The sequence below is a fragment of the Danio aesculapii genome, chromosome 18, assembly GCF_903798145.1.
Source record: "Danio aesculapii chromosome 18, fDanAes4.1, whole genome shotgun sequence".
NCBI lineage: Eukaryota > Metazoa > Chordata > Actinopteri > Cypriniformes > Danionidae > Danio > Danio aesculapii.
This window is the reverse complement of record NC_079452.1, coordinates 55,879,300-55,893,899: the sequence shown is the minus strand read 5'-3', so window position 1 is coordinate 55,893,899 and position 14,600 is coordinate 55,879,300. Positions and strand designations below refer to the sequence as shown.

Sequence of the window (14,600 nt, the reverse complement as noted above, 5' to 3'; positions counted from 1 at the left end):
GGATGAATAGAGGCATGGCTCATTTTCATTTGTGCTCTCTAGATGTCCAGAGAAGCCAAGAAAGTTCCTGAGAATACTTCAGTGCGTTTATAAAGCACGACTTTTTAAAATGGGAAATGTGTCGCTTAAAGTCAGAAAAGTAATGCTTGTAGTCGATTAAAGGTCGTTTCTGGTTCTTGTTTACGAGACTGTTCAAGAGGACCAGACACACCTCAGGCTGAGCATTCATGGAGAATACTTTTATGAAGTGTTACCCGTTGTGTTAGCCTCTGCAATGCCGTTGGTGTTTTCTACTTCACGGTGACGTTAGCGTTGGCGGACAAAGTTGGCCGTGTGAAGTACTGACGTGTCCCCTGGCTGAGGCTGGACGGACACGCCTGTCGCAGTTTCTGCCCCGCATCAACGCCTCGTCAAAATGTCAAGAGCGGGACGACGGTTTAAAGCTTTGCATGCCAATAACGGGCAGGCGCTGGCCGGATGCGATCCCCGCAGGGGGAGGCGCGTGCGCGTGCTGCTGCTGTGCCTGTGCGGCGCCCTGTCGATGGCTATGATTTTGGCGCTGTACCTTTCAGCAGAGCCCAGCGGATCATCACAGCACCATCCTGAAGATCTCATCAAGGACAGGGTGAGCATCAAGATATGTCAGACACCTACACGAGTAATCTAACAAGAAGGGGTTGCAATCTCATTGTAAAGTGTCTTTGTTGTCCCAATAAAATGCTTGATTTAGTCACAATTACATTATTTATATTTTTATTATTATTACTTTGTTTTCAACTTCATACAGTACATTTCCACCTTTTAATGTCCCCATCACCTCTGTTTGCAAACTCATGATCGACCAAAAGATTTTAAAAATTGTCATTCTTTACTCTTGAATTGTAAATTGTAATTATGATCAATATGCGTTACATTAGTTTGTACTTTCTGTTTATTATTATTATTATTATTGATTAAACTTTACATTTAAATGGTCTTTTTTGAAAATAAAACTGATATCAAATAAAATATTAATATTAAATGAAAACAAAAGCAACTTACTACAATTAACTTAGTAACTCAATTTAAATGTTTTTATGTTGATTTATTTACCTCTTCCTGATATTTTGCACGATTGCTGTTTTCTATTTCTGTTATTTCATATTTCAGATAAATACTAATCTGAGCTGTTTGGTAAACACAAGCATGTGATTAACACTGAAATGTAAGTGTTTTTATTATCACTGAAATGTAAGATGTTGAATCTTGGTTTGAAAAACAGAAATTAACTAAAATAAGTTCAGTCTTATAGATGAAATATTACTTCTTAATACAGTTTTAATACCACATCAACATACGTAGGAGATATTTTCACTCTGTATCAGGAAAAAAGCAAATGAGGATGGATGATGTCATGCTTCAAAATCACCCAAATAGCATAAAATAAGTAAACTGCATTAGGGATGCTCCGATCAGGATATTTGCAGCCAATACCGATTCCTTGTCACTGTGATTGGCCGATACGATTACCGTTTCCTTTGTCATGGTGATTGGCCGATACTGAGTACCGATTTCTTGTCGTGGTGATCGGCCGAAACCGAGTACTGATTCCTTGTCGTGGTGATCGGCCGATACCGAGAACCGATTTAATTGCTTTAAGCACATTTTCCTTCTAAGTATGAAACTTAAGAGAAGATCTCGCTAAATATGCTGCATATAATACCTTAAACACATCTCTTATAACCATTTAGATGTAAACATGTCATGGCCAGAAACAGCTTTTCAGAAAATGATTCATTCATTTATTTTACTTCGGCTTAGCCCCTTATTTATCAGGGGCCGATACCGATCTTCTGCCGTTCGATCAAAGCATCCCTACTGTGCATTATTGTTTTCAAATATTGCATGCAAAGACAAAGAACAAATTGCATTTCCTCATTTTGACCTTCACAAACGCTGCTTTATTTTTAGCCTGTGGTTTAAGCTGAACTGCTGGTATAAGGCCTGTGAAAAAGAGGCCAGGGCATTCTTTTAAACCATGATAAATATGATCATCTTTTCACCTCTGTCTTTTTAAATCTGCAGCTCTCTCATAAGCCAAATAAATACTCTGTGGCACAAGCCAAGAAGCTGGCAGGACAGGTGGATGGGCATCGGCTATGGGAGACTCACTTGCGGCCCCTGCTAATTGAACGAGTGCCCGGGACAACAGGCAGTCAGATCATACGGCAGGTAATGAGTCTGGATTTCTACCGCTACTTTCTTAACATCTCCAGTCTGCTCTGTACACTGTTTTACTGCATTGCAAGTTATAGCTATTAAAAAAAATTAAATAAATAGAAAAGTCTCAGTAATTCTCAGGATTTTCTGTATTTATTAGGTGTGGGTTTTAAGGTTTTTGAATTATTTCTGCAAATAGTGCATCCTTAACTCATCTGAAGTTAAAATATTATTATTGTGCTGTTTAAAATGAATATAAATATCTCATGATGCTAATTTTGTTATTCTATTATTGACAGTTTTTTTTTTTTAAATAAATGTTAAATCTAAACAAAATGAAAACATTTTTATAGCTTCAATTTGTAAGAAATCTCATTGGTCCTTTACAGAACATAATAAACCGAAAAGTGCCATGTTTTAGACATGTTTATATTAATTATTAGTAGGGATGCTCCGATCAATCGGCCGAAGACCGGTGTCTGTCGATAATCACATTTATCGACTAGATCGGTACTTACCAATCTGGCTTGTTTCATGAACTGATCACAGGGGTTTGTTTATGATTTTAGAAGCAGAGGAAGACGCATGTGCTCTCCCTTATATTATGCATAGCCTACAGCAGCCACAACATGTGAGAAGTTAAATGATGCGTGGGGTGTGAGCGATTGATGTGCTCACGTCACAACAGCTAAAATATATAGGGGAATTGCCAACCTACGTCACACATGACGTCATACAGGTTCAACTGCGCTTAGCGGTTGCAAAAAAACAGACCGGTTGCAATAGCAAACATGCCGTGTTGTGCAGTAGGATGCCATAATCGCCTTGGGCTAACAGCCATCAGAAGAGCTGAATGGAGTGAGGACCTAATTAAAAATGCTCGACCCTGCAGTTCTCATTTCATATCAGGTTAGTTCCCGCTATGCTGAATCATACACATTACTCATTTTTGATTACAGCAATGATTTCAGCAAAAACAGTTAAATATGGTGAATAAACTGCAGACACTGAATGCTTAGAATGAAATGTAAAAATGTAAGTTCACATACCCTGCCGTACAGGTGCAGTTCCCTGACAGAATGCAGTTGTTTTGCTTGTTGATGATTACCCAGGCCTTGTATAGCTTCGTGTTCTTTCCTTGTCTTTGGCTCGGCAGAACTTCGGTTTTTAACGCTACAAAGACATTATTCTTGCACATGGCCACATAGAACAAAATTGTAGGCATCCAAAGACTTGTAGGCCTTTAACTTCTATCTTGTAAAATCACTTGGAGTGTGTGGGAGGGTGCTATCGCAAATGCACCTGTCAGACAAATGCCGCTCACTTTAACGGTAATTTTACTGAATAACTGTGCTCATCACTGGGTGACAAGTTGTTATAATATGCTGAAAGCATTCTGTAAATAATATGTATAGTATATAATCAATATAACTTATCTCTAATACAACATCAAACTCTGTACAGCATCGGATGTCATTCCCTCGCTGTAAATGCTATAGCGCTCCTGTTTTTTTTTCTGCAACCTCGATGTACACGCATCCTGAATGTTTATAAACTGGTAATTCGCCTATACAGATGCGACTAGTTTATACAGTCTATTGGCACGACTCTCGTGAGTGATTCTCTCTTTGTTGCAAGTGCAACCATTGTATTTACAGTGTTTTGAGCTGCTGTGATGCAAGGGGAGCGATCGCCACTGTTTATTGTCTCATCCAACCTTATGACCTCCCCCGGAAGCTCTGCAAGTTTCCCGCATATGATGGTATTTCTGTGATCCCCAAAATGTGTCCAGAAATCATGGCTATAAGGGTGAATGAGCAAGAGAGCAGATCGCGAGAGGCACTGTGATGTTCTTAGCATTACATTTGTTGGGTTAAATGAATAGAGCAGTGAAGTTATCGTGAGTGTAAATCCCCTTCTCTCTCTCTCATTGAGTGATCGAGCTGCTGTGAGACTCTCCAGATTTGCTGTCAGTAGTTGGAGAAGAGCAAAATATTTGAATGGTCTTGCATGTATTTTAGCCTTTTTCCCTGTAACAACTGAAAGTTGGGTGTTTTTGACAGTATTGCAAGTTCACTAAAAGCTGGCTGGAATTATTAGATGAATAAAACTTTAAAATATATATTTTTATTATATTTTTATAATATATTTTGCATCAAATGTGCTCTAAACTTTTTCGTGATTGAGACATGTTGAATTATTATTAATCATTTGCAGTGTTTATAAATTGCATTGTTTGTCATTTTTCTTACTGGTGTTTATATCTCTTATTTTATTTTCTGTAAAGCTGCTTCTGGCCATGACATGTCCACACTAAATGGTTACAAGAGATGTATGCAGCATCTTTAATTTATTCTCTTAGGTAAGGCAAGATGTCCATTTAAGTATCATACGTAGAGGGAAAATGTGCTTTATGCATTCTAAAGCTTGAAGCAATAAATCGGTACTCTGTATCGGCCGATCGCCATGACAAGGAAACGATATCCGGTATTGGCTGCAAAAATCTTGATCTGAGCATCCCTAATTATAAGACAACACAACACCAATGTTATAACTTCAGAACAGTCAAGAAATCAATATATTATTTAAATATTATATATATTAATTATTTTTAGTGCTGAAAAAAGTTAATTGCGATTAATCAGCTCCAAAATAAAAGTTAGTTTTGACATAATTTGAGTGCGTGTACTGTTTATTTTATTATGTATATATAAATACACACAGGCATGCATATATTTGAGAAAATTATTATTTATGTTTAGATATAAAATATATGTGCATATGATATATAATATATATATATATATATTGTCAAACTTTTATTTTGGATGTGATAAATAAACAAAACGTTGCGATTAGCTAATCGCAAGAGGCTGCGATATGAAATATATATGTATTATATAATTTTCCCCACCCAGAGCAAATGCGTAACTGTTGTCTGTGTGTGACAGTCTTACTAGCCATATAAACAAACAAACAGAAAAGCGTAGACGAGGAATGATGGCGTCTGTCGCTTCAGAATCGTTAATAGATGAATTAAAATCAAAGAAAAACAGCATGTCTATAATATGGGAATATTTTGGTTTCAAAGTCACAGACACTGAACAAATAAGGTAATTTGTAAAAGCTGTTGCAGATTTGTTGCCAAAGCACAAGGAAATATAACAACCAGCAGCTAAAAAGCACCACAGGCAGCTATATGAGGAGTGTCTTGCTAAAAAGTCAACTAAAAGTATTGTCAGTGACACTCAATCTAATAGCAAGCAACAGCAAAGTACAATTTCAGAGTTGTTTGCAGAGTTTTATGGTTACACCATATAAAAAGTACATCACAAAGACACCAAAAGATAACTAACGCCTTAACTCACTACTGTTTGCTCTAAAGAAAAATGAGTGTTTCATTTCTGAATATTTCTAAACAAACTTGAATAGAAGTTGGAGTTAGTTCATATCTTTTCAGTTTCTTTTTTTAACTAACACTCACTTCATTTTAGCAGTAAGAAGCTACGATACAGAACATTAAGCAAAATTAAATAGCAAATCAAATCGAAATTGCAATATCTGTTCAAAAAATTGCAGTTAGATATTTTCCCCAAATCGCTCAGCCCTACACACAACTGTTTTTAAACCCCTTTTAAAAGTGATTTTTGCATATTACTGTAGGTCCCTTTTAATGTAAAATTTATTCCAACAATCATCTGAAAATATTAAGTCACACTGTTGCAGTTACTAAGAGCTCAGCTGCAGTTTCTGTGGTTAGTGTGTGAAACCAACAACACCACGCTGACAAACACAGCTCTGCACATGGAAGATATAAGAATGATTTGAACTTGAACTCAAACTGACATCACTAACTAAAAGGTTTTCAAAAATTATCCACCTATAATTAGGCCCACACGGAATCTGCAAGCAGAATTCCGCAGATTTTTTGCCCATCATTGATTCTGTTTATTTACTTGTGTAAATTCATATTTATTTCTGTAATATTATTGACTAATATGAGAATTTTGATATGATTTATGATTTATTTACAATATATTTTTGTAAAGTAATATTTTCTGTCTTTTAGTAATATATTTTATGAGAGACTTGTTTTGTTTACCAAATAAAGTGGATCTATTTGAATTTGCATTGTAAACATTAAATACAAGTTAAAAAGGTATTGTTTTTTATTTCATATTTTAAGATTTTAGTTATGATACTCCCAAAATCATTCCGCATAAATCCGCAGATTTTTACTAAAATTCTGCGCAGAAATAACAAAAAATGTCCGCAGATTCTGTCTGGAAGTTTTATGTGTGAATTGTTGAATCATTTATTGAAAATAAATATATGTTATGTTGTAATGTTAGATTTCTATATTTAGCATTATCAGCAACAGTAGCAAAGATTATTTTTCGTATTGAATATTCTGTTTGTTAGTTTGTTTGAAGTTCTGTTTGTTAAAACCAATGGTTTTTGCAGTGATATTTTGTGTGAATGAAAAGCAACAGACATTTGTGTCCTCTCTTTTTTTGCTGATCTGAAAAATGGTCTGATCTGTGACTCAAAAACCATAGTGTGATTCAAAACGTGAGATTTGTGATCCGTTACACCACTATCTTCCTCCGGGTGCTCTGGTTTCCCCCACAATCCAAAGACATGAGCTATAGGTGAATTGGCTAAACTGAAATAGCCCGTACTGTCCTGTATGAGTGTGTGTGCATGGCTGTTTTCAAGTACTGGGTTGCACCTGGAAGGGCATCCGCTGCGTAAAACAGATGCTGGAATAGTTTCCGGTTCAATCCGCTGAAATAAAGGCTAAGCCTAAGGAAAATGAAAACATTAGTAACTAATTCAAAGGGAATATTGTTAGCTGCTTTGCTATTTGTTTACAAATAGAGGTGGGAGGAGTCCATAGTTCGCTTGGAGACAGGCACATGTGAAGAAATAGCTGGTTCTATATAAACCAGCACAAAATTCAAACAGGTCAATCAAGGCACATAAATACACTCAGACATATATAAAAAAACAAGAGTTTTCTTTTTATCTTTCTTGAGCTGACAGACAGCAGAAACCACAATCCGATTTAATAAATCGATCCAAACCATTTATCCAATGTAAAATATCAAGTCTGTCTAGAGAAACTGAGGTTTTTCAACTGGTCTCTTATTTGTGTGTTTTTCAATGGGTGTATATGCAGATTTGCAGTTGCTGTCTACCAATAAACATGCAGTAAAGTAAACTAACCTTCTCTAACCTCTTTCAACCACAGCATATCTTGTCTCAGCTGCGTTCGCTGTCAGCTGGATGGACGCTGGAAGAGAATGACTTTGTTTCATCCACCCCTAAGGGTGATGTGACCTTCACCAATCTGCTGGCAGTTCTGGACCCCTCGGCTCCTCGCAGGCTTCTCTTAGCATGTCACCATGACTCCAAAATCATACCAGGAGACCCCAAGAACTCCAAGCGGGTGTTTGTGGGTGCCAGTGATTCAGCTGTACCCTGTGCCATGATCTTAGAGCTGGCCTCCGCTCTGGACAAACAGCTTAAAGCTCTCAAACAGCAGGTAAGCAACTCTTTCTACACAATCATCAGGAAAAAGATTCTTCTCAGAAACAGTTGAGGGCATTTTGAAGAAGAATGAGCTGCATCTCAGAGCAGATTATACTGAATGAATTTTATCTTTTAGTCAAAATTAGAGACGCTAAATATTAACCTTATTCTTTTTTTTCACGTAAGAGTGGGCGCAGATATTGGAACCTAATTTTTAAGACTTCTGGACTCATTCACTTCCATTTATTTTTAACTATAAAACAGCTTGTTATGCTTCTTGATGTTGCAGACTTTTTATTATATTAGATTTATTTATATGTATTGCAATAAACAAACATTAGGTTTGTTGTAAAAAAAATCGTATAGAAGAGAACCCAGTCCAGGAGACTTAAAACAAGCAGAATTCCTTTATTGAGACGTGTTGGTTAATCTGCAGTCATACAGCGTCTTCAAGAAGTCCATGAGTCTGCAAGAGCCTATTGGAGGTCTGCAGTCTGCGAGTTTTATCACAAGTCTGAATTAAGACAAAGATGTCCTGTCTATATTTTCTTAGGAGGAGGGGAGATGGCTAAACAAAGCATGCAAATTCAGTATTCAATTCAGCATGATAACCAGCATATAGGTGTTAGAAACCGGCCCAGCTACTGACCACACAAGTTAATCAACAAAAGGGTGTCTGTAGCATGTAAGCATCACCCAAAGACAAAGGCAGAGTCATTAGCCTTTGCATTACTCTGGCTTAGCCTGTAGTGGGCTGTTAATAAAATTATGTAATCAAAAACAAAGAATATAACTTTTCAGTGATATGCAGATTATTGTTCATTTGAAACTAGATTATAGAAATTATTTCCACAGGTTATTTCCACAGGTTATTAGTAGTTTATTGACGTTTGTTGTTTCCAGTCATTTCCATTTCCATCGCTGAAAAGAGCTTACTTCCACATTGCAGAATAAGATGAATTACGTGACAATTGATTAATTGTCTATAATCCTTTAAAGGGCACCTAGGTTACTCCTTTTTCCAGGTTTAATAGAAGTCTTTCGTATCCCCATGAATGTGTCTGTAAAGTTTCAGCTCAAAACACCCATCAGATTATTTATTATAGCTTTCAGTAGTTTGTATGTTATAGCTCTAAACGGCTTGTTGCTGTTTTTGTGTACTGGGCCTTTAAGGCTAGTTCTCCCCGCCCACCGTTCCCACGTGGCTGTCAGCGTGCCTCAATATCCGCCCTTGGCTGCCTCAGGCAACAGACAGACATAAAGGAAGCAGATCTCATGTAACGTTTGTGAGAAATACTACTGTAAGGACTTTAACATAGAATATTTGATGCATTTGTTGTGGAGTTGCAACGATGAGTCGCACACAATGTAGTTACAAAGTTCACGCACACACAAACAGACAGCACGTGCATTTAGCTTTGCACTCTTTTTGCATGCAAATGTGACAGGATACAGGTTAATATCCACTTCTATATGTATATCTGTTATGTTAATGTACAAAATAAACCTGATTTAATGTCCACAAACCAGGATTAAAGCGTCTTTTATAATTGTTCTGACACGCGGCTGTGCTGATGAAGTAAAGCTGAAGTAAATCGCTGTAATTCATTACACACGTGCACTGTTTTAAAACATTTTAAACTTGTTTTAAAATGTGAAACTCACTCTTGATCACATTTGATGATGATTGATGATCCTAGCATACTGAACACACCTTTTATTCCCGGTTGCTTTGCGCACGTCTTGTCTTGTTGATATGATTATACGCATTACTACGGAGACCTGTTAATACGCAGCTGTCAATCAATTCGGTGGGCGGGGGGACCACACTCCTACGTCGAGTTGTGGTCTGTCTCAAAACCGCTCAAATTGGTCCACCATTTTTATGTTGTTAAATTGAAAAAAAAAAAAAAGGACTGGTTGTGTTTATATCACCACAATATGACAGCCTATACACTATACCTACACATATGTCTAGTAGTAGATTTTTCACCATAGGTGCCCTTTAAATGAATACATAGTATTGGTGGTCAGTTTAAGCATGAACGTCATTAATATGAATAGTCTGTGAAGACATCTGGTTTATATTTGTGAAAAACTGTTGCATTGTGATTGTGGATGGTAATATCCGTTTGCTAACTGTAACTGATTGTCTTAAGTTATATATATAGCACAAGTATATTTGTGGGAAAAGAAGAAAATTATAGATTTTTATTGTTTGTAAAAATTCTCTATGAAGCTATTTTGTAAATTTCCTTCTGTAAATAAATCAAACCGAATTTTTAATAAGTAAAATGCATCGCTTGGAACATTTTCATTTTAAAGGTGATTTTTCTTAATATTTAGATTTCTTTTTTAACCCTCAGATTCCAGATTTTCCCAATTGTTGCATCTCTGCCCAATATTGTCCTATCCTAACAAACCATTAGACCAGACAAATCAGTAGAAAGCTTGTTTATCCATCTTCCGAATGATGTATAATTCTCAATATCTAAACTGACCCTTATGACATTTTGTGTTCAAGGATTAGGATAACGTCTTGCTCAACATAGTATCATAACATTTATACTCCTGAAACTCATGTAAAGTATAAATATAGAAATTTTATCAACATGTATTATGGAAAGACAGATGAATATGGCTAATAATTAACAAATAATTAAATAATTAACATTCATGAATAAATGTTGGCCTTTTCACATTTTCTAGATTTTTCCTACTATGTGCAGTGTGCACATCTGGAGGCATGGACACATCACATAGATGCATATTTTATATGAATGTGAAATTCATTCATTCATTTTCTTTTTGGTTTAGTCCCTTTATTAATCTGGGGTTGCCACAGCGGAATGAACGTATCCAGCATATGTTTTACTCAACGAATGCCCTATCAGCTGCAATCCATCACTGGGAAACATCCATACACACTCATTCACACACATGCGCTACGGCCAATTTAGCTTACCCAATTCACCTACTGTATAGCACATGTCTTTGGACTGTGGGGGAAACTGGAGCACCTGGAGGAAACCCACGCGAACACACAAACGCCAACTGACGCCGCTGGGGCTCAAATCAGTGACCTTCTTGCTGAGAGGCAAATGTGCTACCCACTGTGCCACCGTGCTGCCCCAATGTAAAATTATTTAATGTTTTTTACAATCCTGCAATGCCACTGTAGAGACACTGAAGTAGATGCATCTCACATTATTAAGGTTAACAATGAACCAGTTCATTTAAATGACAATAGATCATGGGAGCTCAATTTATCCACTCGCGTTTCTTTGCAGAGGTCTGCGGTGACGCTGCAGCTGGTGTTTTTTGATGGAGAGGAGGCTTTTGATGAATGGACGGACACAGATTCTCTCTATGGCTCCCGTCATCTGGCTGAACTGATGTCTCGTACTCCTCACCCTGCTGGATCCAGCAAAAGTTCTCTTTTACAGGCAGTGGTGAGTATTCATGTCTGCCGGAACCAGTCTAAACCCCAAAATATACTTCTTTTTTATGTTTACATTAGTCTACACACATTTGAATGCACAGTCTTTCACTGTATGCTCCATTTGATGGTATGAGCACTAGATCTATTCATCTATATGCATATTTAATGACAAGAAGTCATCAACAAGCATAACAATTGTCTTTGTGTTGTTTCTTCTCCTTTTTTTCTTCAGTAACATGTTGTTCTTTGTTTCATCTCCTCTAATTCTTTTCAGACTGTGAAATAACATATTGGTTCAGTGTTCAAACTGTATTCAAACTAATTAGTTCTGTTCAAGCACAATTGGAAGCACTTGCATGTTTAAGGCTTTAAGATTTGCCTAAATAGATCGATAGAAAAATCATATAAAAACTAAGGCATCAGTTTTAAAATAATTCTGTTTATATATGAATACATGAGTGTAATGGCAATTTGAACATAAAATTCTAAACATTTTAAAGAAATAATTATTATATTTATTTTATAGTTCTTCTATTACTATTTTATTTGTTGTTTTATTTACTGTTAAATAGTAATTTTGCAGTAGCATGTACAGTGGTACATTAATTACCTTTGTTACAAGATATACACATAAAATTTACTTGTTAATAGTAAGATTACAGTATTTGTAATATTTTACATATTTGTTTTTTTTTGCCCTGAAGTCTGAGTCATTTGATTTTGAGTATCTACCGAAACCCGATCTGATACTTAACATAAAAAAAGAATAAAGAAGAGCAAAGAAACAGATCCAGGTATTCCTTATTTCATTATTTCGTTCCATATTAATTCACCTTATTTTAACATTCAACATCTCTGTTAACAAACAAAGCACTTTGTGAGGTAGCTTGAACAATCAAGTAATAAATAACATAAATTCTTCACCTCTTGCAATCCCAAGTTTACATATCTCACTGTTTGCTATGGCAATGTTGTCGTCATCAACTTAATAATCCCTTCAGACCGCAGACATACTTAGGTTGTTGCTAAGTGAAATGAAAATGATTTATATTATTTATTAAATTTCCCATTAATCATATTTTATTTACGTCTATCCCCCACCTCAACCCTAAACCCATCACAGGAAAAATGATGCTATATTGATGTGCGCATCCGCAGCTGTATCCTATCTAGGCTTTACCATACTTACATTCTCTGCTTCAAGCCGCTTCCGTGTTCTACTTTGCCGGCATTTAACCAATAGCTTCTTTTCAGCAAAGTGATGTCATGCCACACGCGTTGCTGTTTCTATGTGAAGTCCTGAAAGAGGTCTAACTCTGTGCCACCGCATAATTATAGATGAGGTCGTTATAGATACTGTACATATTCGAGTTCTGAACGGGAGGTCAATTCCAAACTAGTCTGAAACCTCATCATCTGGGCCGATTTCTGATCACGTGATCGAATCTGGACTTCCTATTTTTTACTATAATAGTTACTATAAATGTATAATATAGTATAGTATTGACTGTACTATTTATTTAAATATTATTTTAATTGATTGTTGACTATTAAAAATATATATATTTTAAAAATCCCGTATTTAATAACCTGCATATATACATATGTCATTTCTTAATATGGAAACTTTCCATTTTCCAGGACCTGTTAGTTCTTTTGGACCTGCTTGGTGGTCCAGAACCACTGATTGTCAATCATTTTGATAATACAGTAAGATGGTTTGACCGACTGATCGCTGCAGGTATGCATTTAAAAGAGCGTTGATTGGCTTCTGTCTTCAAACACAACAACTGTACAGTGATCAAACCCTCTTTCTGGCTTTCAGAGAAGAGACTCCACAAACAGGGCTTGCTGACATCTCATCCATCAGAACAGAGTTACTTCAGGAAGGATTTTTATCTTGGTCCAGTACAGGATGACCACATTCCATTCTTAAACAGAGGTGCGTAATATATCATTGCCCTGGTGTCATTTTTTTTTTTTAAGTTCAAATGTTCAGAATAATAAATCATTGATGTAACTTAATATGATTTTGTTAATATATAATATAATGATGTTATTAACTTTCATTTAGTTAAGTAACTTAATTTAGGCTGCTGGAACTGAACTCATTTTGAACCAATGAGTTTAAATCATTGTCATTTGAATTAGCTTGTGATTTTCACTTGAATACAGTTGACCCTTGAGCAAATGAATCAAAATGGTGTCCTTTAAACAAACAAAATGTTCTGTTAAAGGTTACAGCTCAAACCTAAAAAGGACTTTAATACCATTTATGGTTTGTAACAGATGGGCAAGAAAAAAAAGACTAATCTCAGAACTGGCAATAGCACAGTTCTTGGTCACTAAGTTTAAGCACAAATCATTACAGTTCTTAAAGGGTTAAATTCAGCTAAAATTACAGTTCTGTTAATAATTATTTAAGTAAAACTAAATAAATTGCTAAATACTCTTGACACATGAAAGTGTAAAGCCTAAAGCCCACAACAAATGTGGAAAGTTATTGCGTATCATTTAACAAACTGTTTACTGCGAATATTATGTCATTTTGCTCACATGGATAATTAAATATTAATCAGATGATGTCATTAGGCTGCTGTGCCATCAGCCAATCGTTGCATTGCTGATCATTATTTTGAGGATTGATTGATCTGTCCTTCACAACATACACAGCGATCTCAGATCAGTTCATTTAGACATTTTAGTCTGATTCCAGAACTTGTTTGAAGAACCAAATTAGCTGGATATCAGTTATCAAGATTAAAAGATCCAGGATCTGCCAAATCATCTTAGATCATTTAAGTGAGGTACGAAGAACGGACCCCTGGTCTATGATTTGAGAATCCAACTCTGTGAATAACTCTGAATGCAGAAATTTCATGAAACCAGTCCTTAAAATAGACAATGTTTTTTTTTATTATTTTAATTTGAATAATATATCACAATAAATTCTTTGTTGTAAATAAAATGAATCTGACAAGATAAATTTGCTCCGTTTGTGCCCCCTGAACCAGGTGTCCCCGTGCTGCACTTGATCCCCACACCGTTCCCTGTGTTCTGGCACACGCTGGATGATGTAGAGGAGAGGATGCACAGGCCCACAGTGGAAAACCTCACTAGAATTCTGGCCATCTTTGTGGCTGAGTACCTGAGCCTCTAAACATGCTGTAATGATCATTCTACAGAAGACGTTTAGTCACATGACCACATGTTGAATGTAGCCACTGTAGATGATGATGATAATAATAGAGCCATAGATCAAGATGACCAAAGAGGCACACAGCGTAATGATGTGTTTATTTGGAGTGTGAATGGTACATGCTGATTACATTCATATATTTTTCTGCTGAAAAGAGCCATACGTCATAATAGGACAAACACTCATGTTACGGCAGCTGTAAAAGGCCTAATCTCATCCTTAAAG

The 14,600-nt window shown here is 36.2% G+C and overlaps 1 protein-coding gene across 1 annotated transcript; it reads left to right on the top strand.

The window, feature by feature from the left end:
- qpctla (glutaminyl-peptide cyclotransferase-like a) lies at nucleotides 1-14,363 on the top strand. Its single transcript, XM_056478840.1, has 7 exons — nucleotides 1-625; nucleotides 2,065-2,211; nucleotides 7,454-7,747; nucleotides 11,025-11,186; nucleotides 12,818-12,917; nucleotides 13,002-13,118; nucleotides 14,191-14,363. Exons 1-7 carry the CDS (start codon nucleotides 416-418, stop codon nucleotides 14,334-14,336), a joined length of 1,176 nt encoding a protein of 391 aa, XP_056334815.1. The 5' UTR covers nucleotides 1-415; the 3' UTR covers nucleotides 14,337-14,363.
- Nucleotides 14,364-14,600: the final 237 nt, after the last annotated feature.